Raw genomic sequence first — 20,378 nt, forward strand, 5'->3', positions numbered from 1 at the left:
ATCATTTGTCAGCATCATTTTTTGAACAACTATTGTGTGCCTGCTATCTCCAGTGGTGGGCAGGGAGCAAGGCAGGAGGAGACCCAGACGAGTGGGCCCTTGCTCCCCTCCTGAGGAGACACAGTCCTACACATGCTTCATCCTCAGGCAGGACTCAGAGGAACCTGGGGGGGCGGCCTAAGCTGGACACCCTGCTGGGCTGTGCAGTCAAGGGGCCCTGCCCCCGTCTGGATGACTCTTCAGTGGCCGATGTGTCCTGTCCAGGGACCAGTTTTCATCTACCAGGATCCCTGAGGTCCTCAGAGTGTTGCCCTGAAAGCCTCAACCCAATACCTGTTTCCTGCTTCCTGGGGCTTAGCCCAGACCTCTGACCTGTGGCCCCACCTCAAGGCTGGACCCATTGACTCAGGTCTCCTCCTGCTCTGACCCTAGGCCTGCCCTGTGTGAACCAGCCAGCTTTGCCCTCTGCCTTCTGGTTGGGATTAACCTTGGGGGAGCGTCAGCAGATGGAGGGTGTGGGAGTGAGGTTGGGCTCGGCACCCCCGTGCTGTGGTGGCCTGCCCGTGGCTTCACTCCTCTACTGTGACCAACCAGGGCACCAGGCAAGTGAGTGGCCAAACCGGCACACAGTGGAGAAGGTAGAGGGACGTTCAGGTTGGTTAAGAGAAAATCATTTTTAAGTGTGTATGTGTGTGTGTATCTCAATTAGCACATTTATTTTATTATATTGGTGGGCCTTTACTGTTATTCAAAAACTATTTGCAATGCTCAAATTCCTTCTAAAAAAGAGAAAACGATACCTGGGCACGTTAAAGAATAGTAAAGCAATCTAATCTTGTGTAGCCATTATATTGTTCGTGTGTATTAACATCTGCTCACTTCTTAGCAGCCCTAATGCCATGTCACTGGTATTGTTCTGAGGAACGTACATTTTTCAATGTTATTTTAGCTTCATTTTTTCATACAGGGGCCTAGAGTCTTCCTCAAAGCTGCATTTTATGGCCGATGAACTTGAAATTGTAGGCACCTTTGATGGGCTCTCCTTGTAGGCTTTTGTATGTTCAGTCGCCAAGTCATGTTCAACTCTTTGCGACCCCCGTGGAGTGTAGCCCACTAGGCTCCTCTGTCCATGTGATTTCCCAGGCTAGAATGCTGGAGTGGGTTGCCATTCCCTTCTGCTGGGGATCTTCCCAGATGAGGGATTGAACCCCCATCTCCTACATTGCAGGTGGATTCTTTACCACTGAGCCACCTTTTAATTAAGGAAATACTAGTAAGCTCAAAGCAAACTCTGGTGAATGTGAGTCATTAACAAGTCTGGGTTATTTCCTACTGGAACATCTTAACTCTTTTAGCCCAGATGCTTCAGAAGTATGAGTTTACCTCTGTAAGTACAAAGGTGTTCAAATATTTTCATGAACTAAAGTCTATCAAATAAGTCATCTCTGTGATTTTTTTTTTAATCTTGCAGCAAATTTGGAAGCTGTAAACTTGTTGTAGGCCTTGATGGTTTTACCTTATTCATTGCTGAATATCAGTTCATCAGACTAAAAGAGCTCGATTGAAAGGCTCCTCACACAGGCGGTAGGCGTCATGTCCAGGTGTTCAGCTCTGAGCTGAGCCATCACACAGGGTCTCACTGCTTCAGGTTCTCTGTGCTTCTATGGGAGCGAGCGTCACCATGTCGTGTTTACAGGCTATATTCTCAATAACTGCAGTTCACAAAGGTCTTAAAACTGAAGGTTTTTTTTTTTTCTTTTGTTCCATCTCCCGCTCAACCCCCACCCTGCCCCACTCCCACCCTGCCATGCTGCACAGCTTGTGAAATCTTGTTCCACAACCAGGGGTTGAACCCAGGCCTCACCAGTGAGAGCACTGAGTCCTAATGACCGGACCACCTAGGGATTCTGTAAACCTGAAGATTGTTTGCTTCCACATTTACTGAGTACTTTAATTAAAAATTGCCAACTGATTTTGAACAAAGTGTAACCAAAATTTGGAGCTCTCACCTGTAAAAAGTGGAAGGAGCACCATTGTAGGGTTGATTTACAAAGCAAGTCTTCAGAGGTTCAACCATTTGTAAAATTCAGACTGCGGGGCAGCCAAGAGGAGCAGGCCACCAGGCTGCACGGTCTGTTCACTTTAACACTGGCTTTGCCACGGGGCTCTGAGGCTGAGTTGCCTGCACGCGTCTGTCAGTCTCCGTGGCTGCAGCCTGTCGTCTCACTCACTGACCAGCTCAGCGTGGGGGAGACCTGGGCCTGGGCACGTGGTGGTTCCTGCACGTTGCTGCCCCGCAGGCCTCTCAGTGCGCACGGATCTTGTTGCTGTCACAGCTCCATCGGAACTTGCACTCGTGCGTGTTGTCATGGTGAAAGCAAATAATCTTTTTCCAGGGTTGGGTTTTTAAACTGAACTACAGCAGCATTCACAATAACGTTCGATGTGTCTCCTTCAACAGAATAGTCTTCCAGAATCTTTACTTTGATTCCATGATTCTGATGGGGCAAGAAAATGAACTAGTTTATGATTTGCTTCACTGTTTTTCTCTTTAAAATAACTTTTATACAGTTAGCATAGTAGTAGTTATTGCTTCACTTCTTGCGTGTGTTGGGAGATATAGAATTAAAAATTAGCAAAATTATATCAATTATTTGATAAATGAAGGCATGGCTTACGAAACAACAAGTAAAGATTTCTCAGGGGTGTGTTAGCTTGTGCTTCTGGGCATCATCCTCCTAAAAAACTCACCGCCCTGGAAGCTGGCGCCCAGAAGCTGTGTCTCCGGTGGGCTTGTGCTGCCCGTGCCGTGCTCGGTGGCCCCTGTGTGAGAAGCAATGTCCGTAGACGTTTGGGCTGCTCTGTGCTTATCATCAGCTTTCTTGAGAAGCAAACTCAGTATGTTATTAGGCACTGTTGTCTTCTCAGCTTAATAAAAATGTTTATTACAAAAGAACCAAAAGGTTATCAGCAGGTATAGCTCCACCACATCCCACAGCGGCTCAGTTGCTGCCTCACGTCCCTGGTCCTGTAATTCCCCACTCTCTGCTGCCCTGCCAGTTCCCAGGCACACTGAGGGGACACCGAGGGCTCCCCTGCCTGAGCTGGGGCGGACGCAGCTGCCCAGGCCTCGGGTGTGAACACACCTCCCTGTGTCACCACGTGCCCATGTGTCCCTGATGAGGAGGATGGGGGGCCGCTCCTAGCGTCTGATGGAGCTGGCAGAGGAGCGCCATGAACGCCCGTGCCTCCTGGAGCTCACCTCGCAGTTGTCAACCACAGTGTTTGGTTATATGTATGCTATATACGCTGCTGCTGCTGCTGAGGCGCGTCACTCCTGTCCGACTCTGTGTGACCCCATAGATGGCAGCCCACCAGGCTCCCTGTCCCTGCGATTCTCCAGGCAAGAACACTGGAGTGGGTTGCCATTTCCCTCTCCAATGCATGAAAGTGAAAAGTGAAAGTGAAGTCACTCAGTCGTGTCTGACTCTTAGCGACCCCATGGACTGCAGCCCACCAGGCTCCTCTGTCCATGGATTTTCCAGGCAAGAGCACTGGAGTGGGGTGCCGTTGCCTTCTCTGATGCTATATATGCATGTATGTATAATTGCTATATATGTATAACATAATGTATATACCTTTATATTATATAGCATACAATTACATATAATTATGTATTACATATGATTACATACAGTGTATCATTTCAGTTCAGTTCAGTCGCTCAGTCGTGTCCGACTCTTTGTGACCCCATGAATCGCAGCACGCCAGGCCTCCCTGTCCATCACCATCTCCCGGAGTTCACTCAGACTCACATCCGTCGAGTCCGTGATGACATCCAGCCATCTCATCCTCTGCCGTCCCCTTCTCCTCCTGCCCCCAATCCCTCCCAGCATCAGAGTCTTTTCCAATGAGTCCACTCTTCTCATGAGGTGGCCAAAGTACTGGAGTTTCAGCTTTCGCATCATTCCTTCCAAAGAAATCCCAGGGCTGATCTCCTTCACAATGGACTGGTTGGATCTCTTTGCAGTCCAAGGGACTCTCAAGAGTCTTCTCCAACACCACAGTTCAAAAGCATCAATTCTTCGGTGCTCAGCCTTCTTCACAGTCCAAGTCTCACATCCATACATGACCACAGGAAAAACCATAGCCTTGACTAGACGGACCTTAGTCGGCAAAGTAATGTCTCTGCTTTTGAATATACTATCTAGGTTGGTCATAACTTTTCTTCCAAGGAGTAAGTGTCTTTTAATTTCAAGGCTGCAATCACCATCTGCAGTGATTTTGGAGCCCAAAAAATAAAGCCTGACACTGTTTCCACTGTATTTCCCATGAAGTGATGGGACCGGGTGCCATGATCTTCGTTTTCTGAATGTTGAGCTTTAAGCCAGCTTTTTCACTCTCTTTCACTTTCATCAAGAGGCTTTTTAGTTCCTCTTCACTTTCTGCCATAAGGGTGGTGTCATCTGCATATCTGAGGTTATTGATATTTCTCCTGGCAATCTTGATTCCATCTTGTGTTTCTTCCAGCCCAGCATTTCTCATGATGTACTCTGCATAGAAGTTAAATAAGCAGGGAGACAATATACAGCCTTGACGTACTCCTTTTCCTATTTGGTACCAGTCTGTTGTTCCATGTTCAGTTCTAACTGTTGCTTCCTGACCTGCATACAGATTTCTCAAGAGGCAGGTCAGATGGTCTGGTATTCCCATCTCTTTCAGAATTGTCCACAGTTTATTGTGATCCACACAGTTAAAGGCTTTGGCATAGTCAATAAAGCAGAAATAGATGTTTTTTTGGAACTCTCTTGCTTTTTCCATGATCCAGTGGATGCTGGCAATTTGATCTCTGGTTCCTCTGCCTTTTCTAAAACCAGCTTGAACATCTGCAAGTTCGCGGTTCACATATTGCTGAAGCCTGGCTTGGATAATTTTGAGCATTACTTTACTAGTGTGTGAGATGAGTGCAATTGTGCGGTAGTTGTATATAATTAACATACATAATATATACTTTATATATACATGTAATAACAATGCTCTGAAAGGTAACTTCAGAGTCTCTTGTACACTTTAATGTTTCAATGTCACCAAGTAACTTGCCTGGTTTCCCTGCCTTGGAGGTTTCGAGCCCTGCAAGGGAGACTGGGTGGAGGCTGAGTACTGGATCCGGCCAGGCACATGGAGCAGTGAGGCCATCTCGGTGAAGCCGCTGAGGTACAAGCGCGTGGACCGGGTAGGTACCGGGCCTCGAGTGTCCATGGGTCCTGGATGCACCGGGAGGTCAGGTCAAGTGACAGTCCGTCTTGGCCAGAGAAGACCCTGACTTCTTACCATGACGACTGGAGGCCGGCCTGCATGCTGGCACAGTTAAATTCTAGGTCACAGGGGTACGTGACTGCCTCCCGTGTTGTGCTTGCAGGTCTGCGTGTCCAGCCTCTGTGGGAGGAATGGGGTGATTGATGATTGCATCTTCTTCACCTTGGACTCCCTGAAGCTTCCGGAAGGCTACACGCCACGCAGGCACGATCTGGTCAGCGCGGTGGTGGTGGAGAGCAGCCAGTCCTGCTATGTGTGGAGGGCGCTATGCATGACTCCGGTGCAGACGTGGTGAGGAGGCGGGCGGGCCCAGCGTACGGCTGAGCGTTGGCTCAACAAAACAGGATTCCCTGAGCCGGCAGGTTGCAGGGAGACCTCCTGGGCACTGAGGGCTCTTCATGGTTGGCTGAAGGCTGAGTGAAAAGTGGCCCGTTGAGCCTCAGTCTCATGCTAATGATCTTCATGTTTTCCTGGGTTTTGTGAGTTGTACGCTTTTACACATTGGTGTTTCATAGAACAGGTTATACACGGCAAATTTTTAGTTACTGAATTTGCTGTATCCGTATTCTTCTCTCTGTGTCCCAGTGACGTTCCACCTCCGACACATGTTGATGAGCACTTCAGGCCTTCCTGAGCTCAGGTTTGAGCAGCAGCACTGCCCTGCATCCTGCCCGCCTCTGCTCTTTGTCCCTAGTGCTCCCCTAGGAGCACTTTGTCCCTAATGCAGTCCCTTAGGACTGCCCCTATCTCACAGGAGCAGGTCATGTGTGGGAGGAGGGTCTGTGAGCCGCAGGGCGGGGAGCCTATCTCGGGAGAAGTGGGCTACCGGCCTGGCCAGGAAGGTGTGCTGTGGGTAGGCTGTGGGCAGAGCAGGGGACATGGCAGGCGGCTCTGCCATGTCCAAACCACCTGGTGGCCACCTCTTCCTGCTCCATGGGGCTTGCTCTCCTTTTGGAGAATGACTCGGTCCATCTGCAAATCAGTGAAGCGTGTGAGACACATTGCCCTCGCCCCTACCAGCAGGGAAGCTCAGGAGTTCTGGCTTCAGCCTGTCTGACGGGCCCAGGGGTGTGAGGACCACCCTTGCCACGTGATCGTGGTGGCCACCAGCTGCCTGGAGCAGGAGCCGAGGCCCTGCCCACACGGGTGTCATAATGGCTCAGAACCTCGTGCTGCTCTCAGGAGACCCCAGGTTGTTGAGACACATGATTCCCTGACCGTCCTCTTTATACCGCAGTTAACCGGGTTTCTGCTGGCTGCTGGCAGGGGTGGGCTGTGGGAGGGTGGCTGGGACTGGCCCAGCTGACCATCCAGGAGAAACAGCTGCCAGCATGCCCTCAGGGCCAGTGTGTCCATCAGAAGGACTCTGGGTCCCTACTGCTCCACCTGTCTGCCTCTCCCCAGCACTTCCCTTAGCCTGCCCTGCAGCTCTCTGTCTCCAGTGGACTCACATCTGCCAAATGGGGTAGGTGGGGGCATGGGCAGGGGCTCCCTGGCTGTGGGTGGCAAGCTTCAGGCAAGCCTCTTTCGGGCCCCAGCTGCAGTGGCCTCTGCTCCATCCAGGGAGGGGAGCTGGTCCCAGGAGGGAGACAACCAGGCATGTTCCCGAGGCCCCTCGGTCTGCCGGGAGCAGCTGTCCTCACAGGGAGCCTGTCGGCCCAGCACGTGCGCCGTGCCCTGTGCCGCTGCCCTGGCTCTGCTTCCTCCCGAGCTGGTCCTGCCTTCAGGCTGTAGCCCCACGTCGAGGATGCTGCCCTGCCCTCAGACCCACTGTCCCCCGCCCACTCAAGGGCCCGAAGGCCAGCAGCAGCGCTGTGTGCGAGGCAGGGCCTGCCCCCCTCCAGGCCCAGCCTGTGGCGGTCTCCCAGGCCCACCCCCAGGCTCTGGGCGGGTTGAGCCCATTAGCCAGTTCTCCACAGCCCCTGGGTGCTCGGCCAGCTGTAGGACAGATGACCACCCCCGCAGCACGCTGGGCCGGGGGGAGGCTCGGCAGCGCTGGCTGCGTGGCCACGGAGGGGAAGACAGGGAGCGAGGAGGACGGGAGGGGCTGTGTGACTGAGACGGATCTGAGGGGGCGGGCAGGCTGAGGTCAAGGATGTTGCCGGTGTGTGGACAGGGGCAGGTGTGAAGAAGCCCGTTTCTGAGTGGCACGGGGTGGGTCAGGGATGGGAAGGAGCTGCGAGTGAGTGGTGGACGCAGCGCCTGCACATCACAGCCGTGTCAGCACAGAAGGAACGGACGGCCCCTCCTCAGGCGAGGGCGGCATCTGCTCATTTTCTGAAGATAAAAATTCTTCTTTAGTTTCAGATACTCTGAAGCCAGAGTCTTTTTCCCAATGAAATGGGTCCCTGACAATCCAAGCGCCTCCCTGCAGCCGAGGGGAGGGTCTGAGGAGGAGCGCTGAACGCCCTTCCCTCTGGGTGCAGGGGGCTTGGGTCTCTGGGACACTCTGGTGGAGGCGGCCTGCTCTCAGACCCTCAGGGTCACTGCGGGGGCTCCTCTCCTCTGGAGTCAGCAGGCTTGTGGTTTCTTCGTGAGGGTGACCTGCTATTCTGCCCAGAGGTCCTCAGGGTGTCCTTCCATGTCACCTCTCTGGGGCTTGGCTCCGTGTCCTGCCCCCTGTGGCTGGGGCCACCCAGTAGGGCAGGGCCTCCGGACGCCCCTGCCCGCTGACCTGACAGTGTCCTATGGTGCTTTCTCCAGGGACTTCTCTCCTGCCACCGAGACCGCCGAAGAGGCCTGTGGAGCCCTTTTGCTCAAAAACAAAGGTGATATTGAAGTCACGAGAATGACAAATTTTGGAACGCTGAAAGAAGGAGAAAGCAAAAATATGGTGATCTTAATAGAGTAAGTTTACCACTTAAAATTACACCATTGGGTTTTAAGCTGTGATTAAAGAATTTCTGTAGAGTGAACTTTACTTTGCCTGTTTGTTTTTCACTTTATGTGTATCTTTCTAAATTTTCGCCCTGAAGTAGCCTTTTCGCTCTGAAGTAGCCTTTTCGCTTACACTCAATTAGAAGTATTTCAATTGTCATTCTCTTGTTACATTGAATTCTGTTTTAAGGTAATAGTGTTTTAGCTTTAAAAATCCTGTCTCTCTTCACAGCTAATTTTCCTTTTGCAGGAATAAAGGAGATGTTCCTCAAAACTTAGTCAGTTGCAAGCTGGGTGGCTGGGATAAAGCCAAACAGTTCAGATTTCAAATGCTGGATGAAACCCAGGTGTGCCCCGAAGTGTCTCCTATTTGTGTACCTGAGAAGGAGAAGGATTTTGCAGATGAAAATATTAACTCGCTAGGCAGCTTCAGGGAAAGCACAGCCTGGCAGACCCTGGAGAGCAGTTCGGTGAACAGCAAAGAAGTCTCTTCAGGTAGCCATCTCAGCTGTTACTGTTGGATCAACCGCACCAGCACCTTCAGGCCAGGAGCCGGCGCAGCGGCTCCAGGGTCTGGGCGGGTGGGTGGCAGTGGCTACACTGCTGGCTCTGGGTCTGGACCCTACTCTGGTAACTCGCGGCTGACAGCTGGAGATCGCCCAGTGTGCTTCAGACGAGCTGCTTCCTCTGAACGGTTCTAAACTGGGGAGAGCCTGCCTGTGCACCTTTGCCTGTTGGTCACTGTGTGTGCTAGACCCTTCCATCGACACCACTGCTGTCAGAACAGCTCAACTTTGGTCTAATTTTGGTTTTAAATTTCATCTCCTAGGTGACTGTACCCGTAAAGGAGAAAATGGAGTAAAGGAGAACGCATCACAGAAGCAGGTGACAGAGTCCAAACCCAATGGGCTCATCCCTGCAGGGGGAGAAACTCGAATCGTGATCACATGCGATGCAAGGTACGTGGCTGGAAGGTGTGGACAGAGTCGACCTTAGGACACGTGCACAGGCATCTTGTTCTGTTTCACACGTGGTCCTTCTGGGGGGGATGTTGTGAAAAGGATTGATGGTTATTTTGGTGGGACAAAATCACAAGGACAAGCACTGGAGAAAAGTGGTCCAGTCCAGGGGCCGAGTCGGGGTACCCACTGAGGCGCTTGTGCCCGGCCCTGACTCCTGACTGGTGGGGGACATGAGCCGCTCAGCCCCGCCCGGGAGCCGGTGCCCCAGCCTCCTGCTGCTGCTCCCCGTGCCTCCCTTCAGTGTGCCCTGCGCCCTTCCTGCCCCGCCCCTCCCCCCCGGGCAAGCTGGCCAGACGGCGGCTCCTGAGCCCTTGCGGGCCCTTCCCCTCTTGCCTCCTCCCCTGTGTCCAGAACGCTGGGCTCTTCTCCCCAGTCACCTGCCAGCTAGGAGCTTGGGTGCAGCCCTTCTTCCCTCTCTCATCTCATCTGCACCTGCTGGTTCTACATTGGTCCAAGGGTGGTTCTGATTAGATCAGCACCTTGCTTCAGGCTGAGGGTGACACTGTGCACAGAGGGCAGTCCTCGAGTGAGCAGTCAGTGCTGGTGCCTGTGTAGCCGTGTGATGCGTCCGAGCCTCGAGCAGTAGAAGAAGGTGGGCTGCAGGCAGAGGGAGATGGCGTCTTGTGTAGCACAGCTCGGACCACTCTTGGAAACACTGGACGTGTGTTTCCTATTCTTAAGTCTGAGAATCACAGACAGTACTATCTTAGGTTTGTGATTTTATCTTATACTGTTTATGGGGTTCTCAAGGCAAGACTGCTGAAGCGGTTTGCCATTCCTTTCTCCAGTAGACCACATTCCGTCAGACCTCTGCACCGTGACCCATCTGTCTTGGGTGGCCCCATACGGCATGGCTTAGTTTCACTGAGTTAGACAAGGCTGTGGTCTGTGTGATTAGATTGGCCAGTAGTCTGTGATTGTGGTTTCCGTCTGTCTGTCCTCTGATGCCCTCTTTCAGTGCCTGCTGTCTTACTGGGGTTTCTCTTACCTTGGACGTGCGTTTCTCTTACCTTTGGCTCCAGCAAAGCGCAGCCGCTGCTCCTTAACTTGGACAGGGGATAGCTCCTCTTGGCTGCTTCCCTGACCTTGGACATGGGGTAGCTCCTCTCGGCTGCACTTCAAGAGTGAACATTGACATTTTAGGAATCAATGAACTAAGATGGACTGGAATGGGTGAATTTAAATCAAATGACCATTATATCTACTACTGTGGGCAGGAATCCCTTAGAAGAAATGGAGTAGCCATCACAGTCAACAGGAGAGTCTGAAATGCAGTACTTGGATGCAGTCTCAAAGTCAACAGAATGATCTGTTCATTTCTAAGGCAAACCATTCAATATCACGGAAATCCTTATCTGTGCCCTGACCAGTAACGCTGAAGAAGCTGAAGTTGAACAGTTCCTTGAAGACCTATAAGACCTAGAACTAACACCCAAAAAAGATGTCCTTTTCATTATAGGGGACTGGAATGTAAAAGTAGGAAGTCAAGAGACACCTGGAGTAACAGGCAGTTTTGGCCTTGGATACAGAATGAAGCAGGGCAAAGGCTAATAGAGTTTGGTCAAGAGAACACACTGGTTGTAGCAAACACCCTCTTCCAACAACACAAGACTCTACACATGGACATCACCAGATGGTCAACACTGAAATCAGATTGATTATATTCTTTGCAGCCAAAGATGGAGAAGCTCTATACAGTCAACAAAAACAAGACCAGGAGCTGACTGTGGCTCAGATCATGAACTCCTTATTGCCAAATTCAGACTGAAATTGAAGAAAGTGGAGAAAACCACTAGACCATTCAGGTATGACCTAAATCAAATCCTTTATGACTATACAGTGGAAGTGAGAAATAGATTTAAGGGCCTAGATCTGATAGACAGAGTGCCTGATGAACTATGGATAGAGGTTTGTGACACTGTACAGGAGACAGGGATCAAGACCATCCCCATGGAAAAGAAATGCAAAAAAGCAAAATGGCTGTCTGGGGAGGCCTTACAAATAGCTGTGAAAAGAAGAGAGGCGAAAAGCAAAGGAAAAAAGGAAAGATATAAGCATCTGAATGCATAGTTCCAGCAAATAGCAAGGAGAGATAAGAAAGCCTTCCTCATCGATCAATGCAAAGAAATAGAGGGAAACAATAGAATGAGAAAGACTAGAGATCTCTTCAAGAAAATTAGAGATACCAAGGGACTATTTCATGCAAAGATGGGCTTGATAAAGGACAGAAATGGTATGGACCTAACAGGAGCAGAAGATATTAAGAAGAGGTGGCAACAACACACAGAAGAACTGTACAAAAATCTTCATGACCCGGATAATCACGATGGTGTGATCACTCACCTAGAGCCAGACATCTTGGAATATGAAGTCAAGTGGGCCTTAGAAAGCATCACTACGAACAAAGCTAGGGGAGGTGATAGAATTCCTGATGAGCTATTTCAAAGCCTGAAAGATGATGCTGTGAAAGTGCTGCACTCAGTATGCCAGCAAATTTGGAAAACTCAGCAGTGGCCACAGGACTGGAAAAGGTCAGTGTTCATTCCGATCCCAAAGAAAGGCAATGCCAAAGAGTGTTCAAACTACCACACAATTGCACTCATCTCACACGCTAGTAAAGTAATGCTCAAAATTCTCCAAGTCAGGCTTCAGCAATACATGAACCGCAAACTTGCAGATGTTCAAGCTGGTTTTAGAAAAGGCAGAGGAACCAGAGATCAAATTGCCAACATCCGCTGGATCATGGAAAAAGCAAGAGAGTTCCAGAAAAACATCTATTTCTGCTTTATTGACTATGCCAAAGCCTTTGACCGTGTGGATCACAATAAACTGTGGAAAATTCTGAAAGAGATGGGAATACCAGACCACCTGACCTGCCTCTTGAGAAATCTGTATGCAGGTCAGGAAGCAACAGTTAGAACTGAACATGGAACAACAGACTGGTACCAAATAGGAAAAGGAGTACCTTAAGGCTGTATATTGTCACCCTGCTTATTTAACTTACCTGCAGAGTGGCATCATGAGAAATGATGGGCTGCAAGCTGGAATCAAGATTGCCAGGAGAAATATCAATAAACTCAGCTATGCAGATGACACCACCCTTATGGCAGAAAGTGAAGAGGAACTAAAAAGCCTCTTGATGAAAGTGAAAGAGGAGAGTAAAAAAGTAGGCTTAAAGCTCAACGTTCAGAAAACTAAGATCATGGCATCCGGTCCCATCACTTCATGGCAAATAGATGGGGAAACAGTGGCTGACTTTATTTTTCTGGGCTCCAAAGTCACTGCAGATGGTGATTGCAGCCATGAAATTAAAAGACACTTACTCCTTGGAAGGAAAGTTATACCCAACCTAGACAGCATATTAAAAAGCAGAGACATTACTTTGCCAACAAAGGTCCATCTAGTCAAGGCTATGGTTTTTCCTGTGGTCATGTATGGATGTGAGAGTTGGACTGTAAAGAAAGCTGAGCACCAAAGAATTGATGCTTTTGAACTGTGTTGTTGGAGAAGACTCTTGAGAGTCCCTTGGACTGCATGGAGATCTAACCAGTCCATCCTAAAGGAGATCAGTCCTGGGTGTTCATTGGAAGGACTGACTGATGTCGAAGCTGAAACTCCAATACTTTGGCCACCTCAGGTGAAGAGCTGACTCACTTGAAAAGACCCTGATGCTGGGAAAGATTGAGGGCAGGAAGAGAAGGGGACGGCAGAGGATGAGATGGTTGGATGGCATCACCGACTTGATAGACATGGGTTTGTGTGGACTCTGGGAGTTGGTGATGGACAGGGAGGCCTGGCATGCTGTGATTCATGGGGTCGCAAAGAGTTGGACACGACTGAGTGACTGAACTGAACTGATTTTATCTTGGGAAAATGTTACATTGCTTATTGCACAGCATCCCTTTTTTCCCTGTAAAAGAATCATAAAGGCTCAGGGTGACAGTCTGCCAGCTCTGTGACTTAACCTGAGTGAAAAGGAAGGTTGTGTTAGATCTGCCTGGCTTAACTTACAACACACGCTAAATTGTGTCTTGTTTTTCCAGGAATTCTGGCCGCTGCAGGGAGCTCCTTCTGCTTTGCTTCTCCAATTTCATAATCGGGCGATACCTTGAAGTAAATGTTGTCAGTGAGGAGGAGTCACTGATAGCTGTCCGTGAACCCTTTTCGTGGAAGAAGTCTAAAAGTTCCCAGGTGTTAGCTTCCACCAAAACCACAGTCGTTGTGACCACACAGAAAAGGTACCATGAGCAGAAATGAAAAAGCATGCCCAGATCTTGGGCTCGTGGTGTGAGGGACACAGACGATTGCTGTTGTTGAAGGGAGGCAGACATCCAGATAAAGGGGTATAGCTGTGGTCCAGCCTCTTACATCATTGTCCTGGGGGCACACTGTGAGGACAAGGTGGGGGGGCCTGTGACCCCAGCTAGTCTCAGGGTGACTCTCAGAGCAGGATAGGACTTGACCGTTTGCCTCAGCTTCTGCCACCCTTCATGTTCCCAACAGCACAGCCACCCACCTTCCAAGAGAGCCCGTGTCACACATGGGCACCCAGCAAGAAGGAGTCAGTGAGACGTGGCTGGCATAGCCTCTGTGAGCTGTCCAGAGCACCCGAGTGTCACTTATCAAGGGCAGCTTGAGGGTCACTTGGCTGCTTGAAGGCCTTTTGAAGATATGACAGCTTTCAAAAGTGAAATTAAAAAAAAAAAAACCTGTAACCTATCTACATGTGGCTGGGGGTTGGCGGCCACCCAGCCACTAACTGGGACATCTGGAAAGTGCTTTATGTCCACCTTTTCTCATCTGCAGTAATAGACCCCAGAAGCTCTCAAAAGCAGATTTTGCTTTTTTAAGTTTGGTGCCAAAATTCATGATCTATAGACTGGAGGGTTTTCACAACTTAGTTCTGTGGGTCTGTGGCCTCAGCTGCTGCCCCAAGCCCCTGGGATGATGGGTGCTACTTTTCTGTAATGGGAAACCCTGAGTTTCTGCTTACACCCTACATGGGAACAATTGAAGATAAGATGTGGACTTCGACTCCAGTTGTTGGCTGAAGGAAGGACTGTTGGAGTGTTGTGTGCTGTCGGCCTTGGGTTGGAGCAATTGACTCCCAGCGTGCACAGGGAGCCGTGTTGTCCCTGCCCAGTGTGATTCCCAGCATGCACAGGGAGCCGTGTTGTCCCCACCCAGTGTGACTCCCAGCATGCACAGGGAGCCGCGTCGTCCCCGCGCAGTTTCTCAGCCCCTCTGACTTGCTCTCTGTGAAGCGATGGTCCCGCCCCCGCGATGCCTGTGATCATGAGGACCTTTCTTTCCACTGGGCTGGGTCTTTCTCTTGGTGTACTGGCTTTTGTTTGCTGCACGTGGGCTTTTCTCTAGTTGCTGTGGTATGTCTGAGGGCTCACCTCGCAGTGGCTTCTCGTGGACCCTAGGGCGCACTGACTTCAGTAGTTGCAGCACATGGGCCCAGTAGTGGCATGTGGGTTTAGCTGCCCCACAGCATGTGAGATCTTAGTTCCCAGGGCAGGGATCAAACCCATGTCCCTTGGATTGGCAGGTGGATTCTTAACCGCTGGACTATTGGGAAGTCCCAGTTACGAGGATTAAATGTACAGTTTCTGGCTCTGAACAGTCAGTAGTAATGAATAAGCAGTAACAGTCACTAGGTGTGTGAACAGTGGTCAGGTTGGGTGGCTCTAGGGATGGAAGCTGAGCATAGGAGCAAGAAGTCACGTGGTCTGCAAGCGGTGGGTCCTCAGGGCTGGGCTCCAGTTACAGGAGCTTTCTAGAGCCTCCAGCTATCTTCAGTGGTGCTCCAGGCAGCTTTCTCATTACAAGTTGACTTAACTGGAAAAGTAAAATAGAGCAGGAGCACATGTATTTAATCCCCTGGTCAGTTTTTCCACTTTGAATGTTAACACATTGTTCCTGTTCAGGAGCATGCCTAAAACAAACATCTGTTTCCCACCATCAAAGTAGTGACCCAGAGTGCCTGTCCTGATGGCCTGGCTCCTTTGGAACTGCCAGCGTCTGCATCTGCCCACCCCACCAGCAGACAGGCTGCTTTAAGCCCTCCAAGACCCAGCCCCAGCCACCAGTGGCCAGCAGCCTCCACACAAGGCAGGGCCTGGGAGCAACCAGCCCAGGGGCAGCCTCACCCACCACTCACAGCAGTCAGCCCACATAGAGGGCACATGTAGCTCTGAAGCATGTAGCTCTGGTGCTCAGAGGGGAGTATGCTGCTGGGTGCATAGGACACCTACAAAAGGCCACTTTCCCAAGGTCAGGAAACGTAACCACACCCTGCCCCGATACTCAGAAATAAAAACAGCAAGCTGGGCGCAAGGTGACAGAGGAGGCCCTCCCTGGTGCTCTAGTGGTTAAGAATCCGCCTGCCACTGCAGGAGACATGGGTTCAGTCCCTGGTCTGGGAAGATCCCACTTGCCAAGGAGCAATTAAGCCTGTGAGCCATAACTACTGAGCCTGGGTGCTGCAGCGACTGAAACCTGCGTGCCCCAGAGTCTGTGCTCCTTAACGAGGGAGGCCCCTGCAAAGAGAAGCCCTCGTGCCACAGTGGAGAGTAGCCCCCACTCACCACAGAGAGAGCCTGCAGGCAGCAGCGAGGACCCAGTGCAGCCAGAAATAAACAGTGTTAGCAAGGTGACAGGGGGGTGTGTTCCCAATACAGCAACAGTGAAACTCCAGAAGAGCTGAGGGACGTAGAGACAAGCCTCCTGAAGGAGAGGTTTCAGGGTAATGATGGCAGAGATCAAGGAACTTGAGAGGAGAATGCATGAGTGCAGCGAGAAGTGAGAAGTCTTCAACAGAGTTAGAAAATGTAAAGAACCAAACAGATGAAGGCTGAAGTAACTGAAATGGAAAATGCCCTAGAAGGAATCGGAAGGGGATTAGATGATATGGAGGAACAAATCAGCAAGCTTGGGAGACAGGGTGGTAGAAATCACTGAGGTGGAACAGAAGAAAGAGAAAGGAGTAAAAAGAAATGAGGATAGATTAAGAGAACGGGACAACGTCAGGTGTGTAGACATTCACGGGATAGGGGCCCCACAGGGAGAAGAGAGGCAGGGGCAGAGAGCACAAGTGGAGACACGGCAACGGAAAGCTTCCTGACCCCGAAAAGAAAACAGACGTCCAGGTCCAGGAAGCACAGGGCGCCACAGACAGGATCAGCCCAAGGAGGAATGTAGCAAGACACGCTATAATTAACCTGGGGAAAGGTAGAGGCAGAATATTAAAAGCAGCACACTAGGCAGTGGCGCCCCACTCCAGTGCCCTCGCCTGGAAAATCCCATGGATGGAGGAGCCTGGTGGGCTGCAGTCCATGGGGTCGCTAAGAGTTGGACACGACTTAGCGACTTCACTTTCACTTTTCACTTTCATGCATTGGAGAAGGAAATGGCAACCCACTCCAGTGTTCTTGCTTGGAGAATCCCAGGGACGGGGGAGCCTGGTAGGCTGCTGTCTGTGGGGTCGCACAGAGTCGGATATGACTGAAGCGACTTAGCAGCAGCAGCAGCAGGCACAAGGGAACTTCTGCAAGACAGTCAACTGATTTCTCAGAATCTGCAGGCCAGATAGGAGTGGCAGGATATATTTAAAAGGATGAAAGGGAAAAACCAACACCCAGGAACACGACCCAGCAAGGCTCTCATTCAGATTTGATGAAGAGATCAAAAGCTTTACAGACAAGCAAAAACTAAAAGAATTCAGCATCACCAAACCAGCCTTACAAGAAACTTTAAAGGGACTTTTTTTTTTTTTAGCAAAAAAGAAAAGGCCAGAAAAGAAAGTGGGAAAGTTATGAAAGAAAACTTGTAGGAAAAATAAAAATATATAGTGAAGGTTGTAAAAACAGCCTTGTATAAAGCTAGTAATAAGGTTAAAAGGCAAGAGTAGTAAAATCATAGGTACCCACAACAAAGTTAAGTGACAGTGTTGGTTGCTCAGTTGTGTCCGACTCTTTGTGACCCTGTGCACTGCAGCCCACTGGGCTCCTCTGCCTTGGGAATCTCCAGGCAAGAATACTGGAGTGGGCGTGCATACCCTTCTCCAGGGGGTCTTCCTGACCCAGGGACTGACCCCACGTCTCTATGTCTCCTGCATTGGCAGGCGAGTTCTTCACCACTAGTGCCAACTGGGAAGCCCAGTAAATAAGGGGCACACAAAAGATGTCTAGTATGAAGTCAAGCGTGATAATTATGAGGCAAGGGGAGTGACAATGCAGGGCTCTTTACATGTGTTTGTACTTAAGCAGCTTAAATAACCATAGATGGATGGACGGATTGATGGGTGGATGGATGGAAGGTGGAAATGGATGGATGGAGGCTGGCTGGGTGGAGAGGTGGGTGGATGGATGGGAGGGATAGATGGATGGATGTGTGGATAGATGCGTGGCTGGATGGATAGGTAGCTGTCCCCAGTGGGGGGAGTGTAGTCAGTAACAGTGTAATAATATTTTTGCAGAAGGACACATCTTAACTATGCTGTGATCATCCTTTTTGAAATGTACTGAAAAATCAAATCACTCTGTTGCTTAATAGGAACTAATAGTGTTGTAGGTCAGTTATACATCAAAAACAAAGTCATAGAAAAGGAGATCAGATTTGTGGTCACCAGTTTGGTTTAGGGGAGGGAAGTTGAATGAAGGAGGTCAGAGGTGCAGACTGCTGTTAACCAGATGAGTTAAGTCCTGGGCATGCGGCATACAGCGTGACAGATGGAGTCAGCACTGCTGAGTGTTCACACGAAGGTCGCTAACAGAGTAAGACCTGGGGGTTGTCATCACACGGAAGAAATGCTGTTTTCTGTTTCTTCACCTCTGTGTTTGCATGAGACGGTGAGTGGTCACTGTTTCCTGGTGCGTGTGAGTCAGGTCATTATACTGCACACCTTCAATGTCTTCAGTGCACCTGTCAGAGTCTCCATGGACTGGAAGGAAAAGGACAGTTGAGCTCATTGGAAGCTTAGAAACAGTGTCTCTGAATTCCCTGGTTCCTGGAGGCGCCTGGGCATTGGGCCTGTTCTGTTGCAGGCAGAGCAGCTCTGCTCCTGCTTACAGGAGGACAGGCCCGGAGAGCGGAGTGACACTTTACCAACTGAGGACCGAGGCCAGAGCCCAGGTATCAGTGGGTTTTGGTGAGGATGTCTAAGTAAAGACATCTGGTAGAAAGTGCCTTGTGAGGACGGATTGTTTTTGACTTGAGACTCTCTTTCGTAAGGAACTCGCGACGACAACTTCCCAGCTTCCTCCCGCAGTACCCGATACCAGACAGGCTTAAAAAGTGTGTGGAACAGAAAATCGACATCCTGACCTTCCAGCCGCTGCTTGCGGAGGTAAGAAACGTGTCTCATGCGAAGCACTGATTGTTCTCCACACTCGCGCTGTTTTCTGACAAGCTCAGGATGAACCCTTGTCGAATTCAGAGGTCATGTGGGCTGGTTTTCACCCCGGGAGCTGGGAGTGTCAGAACTTGGGAGACCATCGCTGGGTCCCTCTGGAGACATCCATCCTCACGGTCTTATGGACTTACATCCACCAGGGCTCTGGGAATGCCCTCTCCCCACCTGGCCTTTCTCCTGTGTGGCTGAGCCTTAGCAGCTCTCCACTCCTGCCGGAGCTCTGAGCACTAGGAAGGCCTGCAGCCACGCAGAGCAGCGAGGAGGGGAGGGGGCAGCCCCCCAACCCCGAGCCTCGGGCCTCCCCTGCCAGGACGGCCCCTCCTCACCCTCGCAGCGCTGTGTGTGCTCGGGCCTCCTCACGCCTGCTGGAGGAGGCCTGCTCCCAGCCTGTGTGCTGTGACGGGTGGAGAAGGGCTGGGAGGCCGAGGGCAGGGCAGTGCTGAGTGAGCCCCGGCAGGGCTGGAGCCTGTGTGTGCAGGGGGAGCAGAGATGTCTGCCGCACTGGCAGGGAGGAGGGGAGCGCGGCCCTGTCTGCAGGAGGCGTCTTCCCAAGAACCTGGAGGTCTGTTGGCTGAGGAGAGGGTGAGTGGAGTGAGGCCTGGCCTGTGTTGATTCGGGGCAAGGGGCGAGGACAGGCTGCAGGGCCATGTGTCAAAGGAGAGCTTGAGCCCATGGCTGTGTGGCAGCTAGGAGCATGCCTGACACTGGGGCAGACAGACAGACGGATGGAGCCTCTGTCTGCTGGGCCCCATGTCCTCCTGCAGTGAGGGTGCCGCAAGGGCACCGGCAGCAGACAGCACCTGAGGCGGGCGGACCACAGGGAGGGAACAGCACCTACGGGTGAGGCCGTGGGTGGCTGCAGTGACGCCTGTCGGCCTGAGCTGAGGCCGGAGCAGCAAACCAGCCCTAAAGTAGCTCAAAGCAAACCTGGGGCTGAGAAGTGGATCCCAGGGCAGTGCTCGTACAGCGTCCAGGACTGTCCTGTGGGCCTCCTGTGACCTGGCCTGGGTGCTAGAACAGGACCTCCTGAGGAGTGCAGTTCCCAGGAGAAAGTGGCTCCTTTCAGCAGTGGTAACGTCACAGAACCGAGATAGTGCCCCTGTCACTCAGCGCGTCTGTGCCCTGTAACCTCCCCCCACAGTGTGGCCGCTCCTGGGGCGCCTCCTGTCTCCTTGCCCTGTCTGGGAGGGGCCCTCTGGGCCAGGAGGCCCTGCTTTCCTTCCCGCCTTTCTTCTTTTGCATGGAGTCTGTATTTCCCCTCACCTCCTTTCAGGGTTTTCACTAGTTTTAAGGCATTTAGTTCTCAGTGTGCCTTGCTGTAAGTTCTTCGCATGTCTTGGCTTGGGTTCTTGAGCTTATTGGATAACCTGAACTTGGAGCTCTCAGATTCCAAGGTTCTTGGCCATTCTGGCTTCATGTGTTCCTTCTGCCCTGCTCGCCAGGCTCCTGGGACGGGCATGTGCGGCCACATGAGCTAGCCCAAGCTGCCGGCTGCTCCCTTCGCCTCTCTCTGTCTTTCCCGTCTGGGCTGCATTCTGAGTAGTTGCTGTGGCTGTCTTCAAGTTCACTGGTGTTTCTTCTGCAGCATGTGACCTCTCCAGACACTGCAGTCATTGCCTCCACAAGTTCAGCGAGGGTCTTTTACATCTTCTGTTATCTCTACTTAATGGGCTTCCCTGGGGCTCAGGTGGTAAAGAATCTACCCGCAGTGCAGGAGGAGAATACAGGAAACTCAGGTTGGATCC

At 51.1% G+C, this 20,378-nt stretch overlaps 1 protein-coding gene across 1 annotated transcript in view; it reads left to right on the forward strand.

Annotated features, from left to right (window-relative positions):
- The window catches only part of MOV10L1 (Mov10 like RNA helicase 1), a 62,559-nt gene that overhangs the window by 9,994 nt on the left and 32,187 nt on the right, over positions 1–20,378 (forward strand). Inside the window, exons 4-10 of the mRNA XM_069581808.1 lie at positions 5,121–5,233; positions 5,420–5,607; positions 8,020–8,163; positions 8,444–8,688; positions 9,023–9,152; positions 13,259–13,453; positions 18,453–18,567. Coding sequence (XP_069437909.1) covers positions 5,121–5,233; positions 5,420–5,607; positions 8,020–8,163; positions 8,444–8,688; positions 9,023–9,152; positions 13,259–13,453; positions 18,453–18,567 — 1,130 coding nt within the window. The remainder of the gene's footprint in view (positions 1–5,120; positions 5,234–5,419; positions 5,608–8,019; positions 8,164–8,443; positions 8,689–9,022; positions 9,153–13,258; positions 13,454–18,452; positions 18,568–20,378) is intronic.

Source organism: Ovis canadensis, chromosome 3, assembly GCF_042477335.2.
Source record: "Ovis canadensis isolate MfBH-ARS-UI-01 breed Bighorn chromosome 3, ARS-UI_OviCan_v2, whole genome shotgun sequence".
NCBI classification, from domain to species: domain Eukaryota; kingdom Metazoa; phylum Chordata; class Mammalia; order Artiodactyla; family Bovidae; genus Ovis; species Ovis canadensis.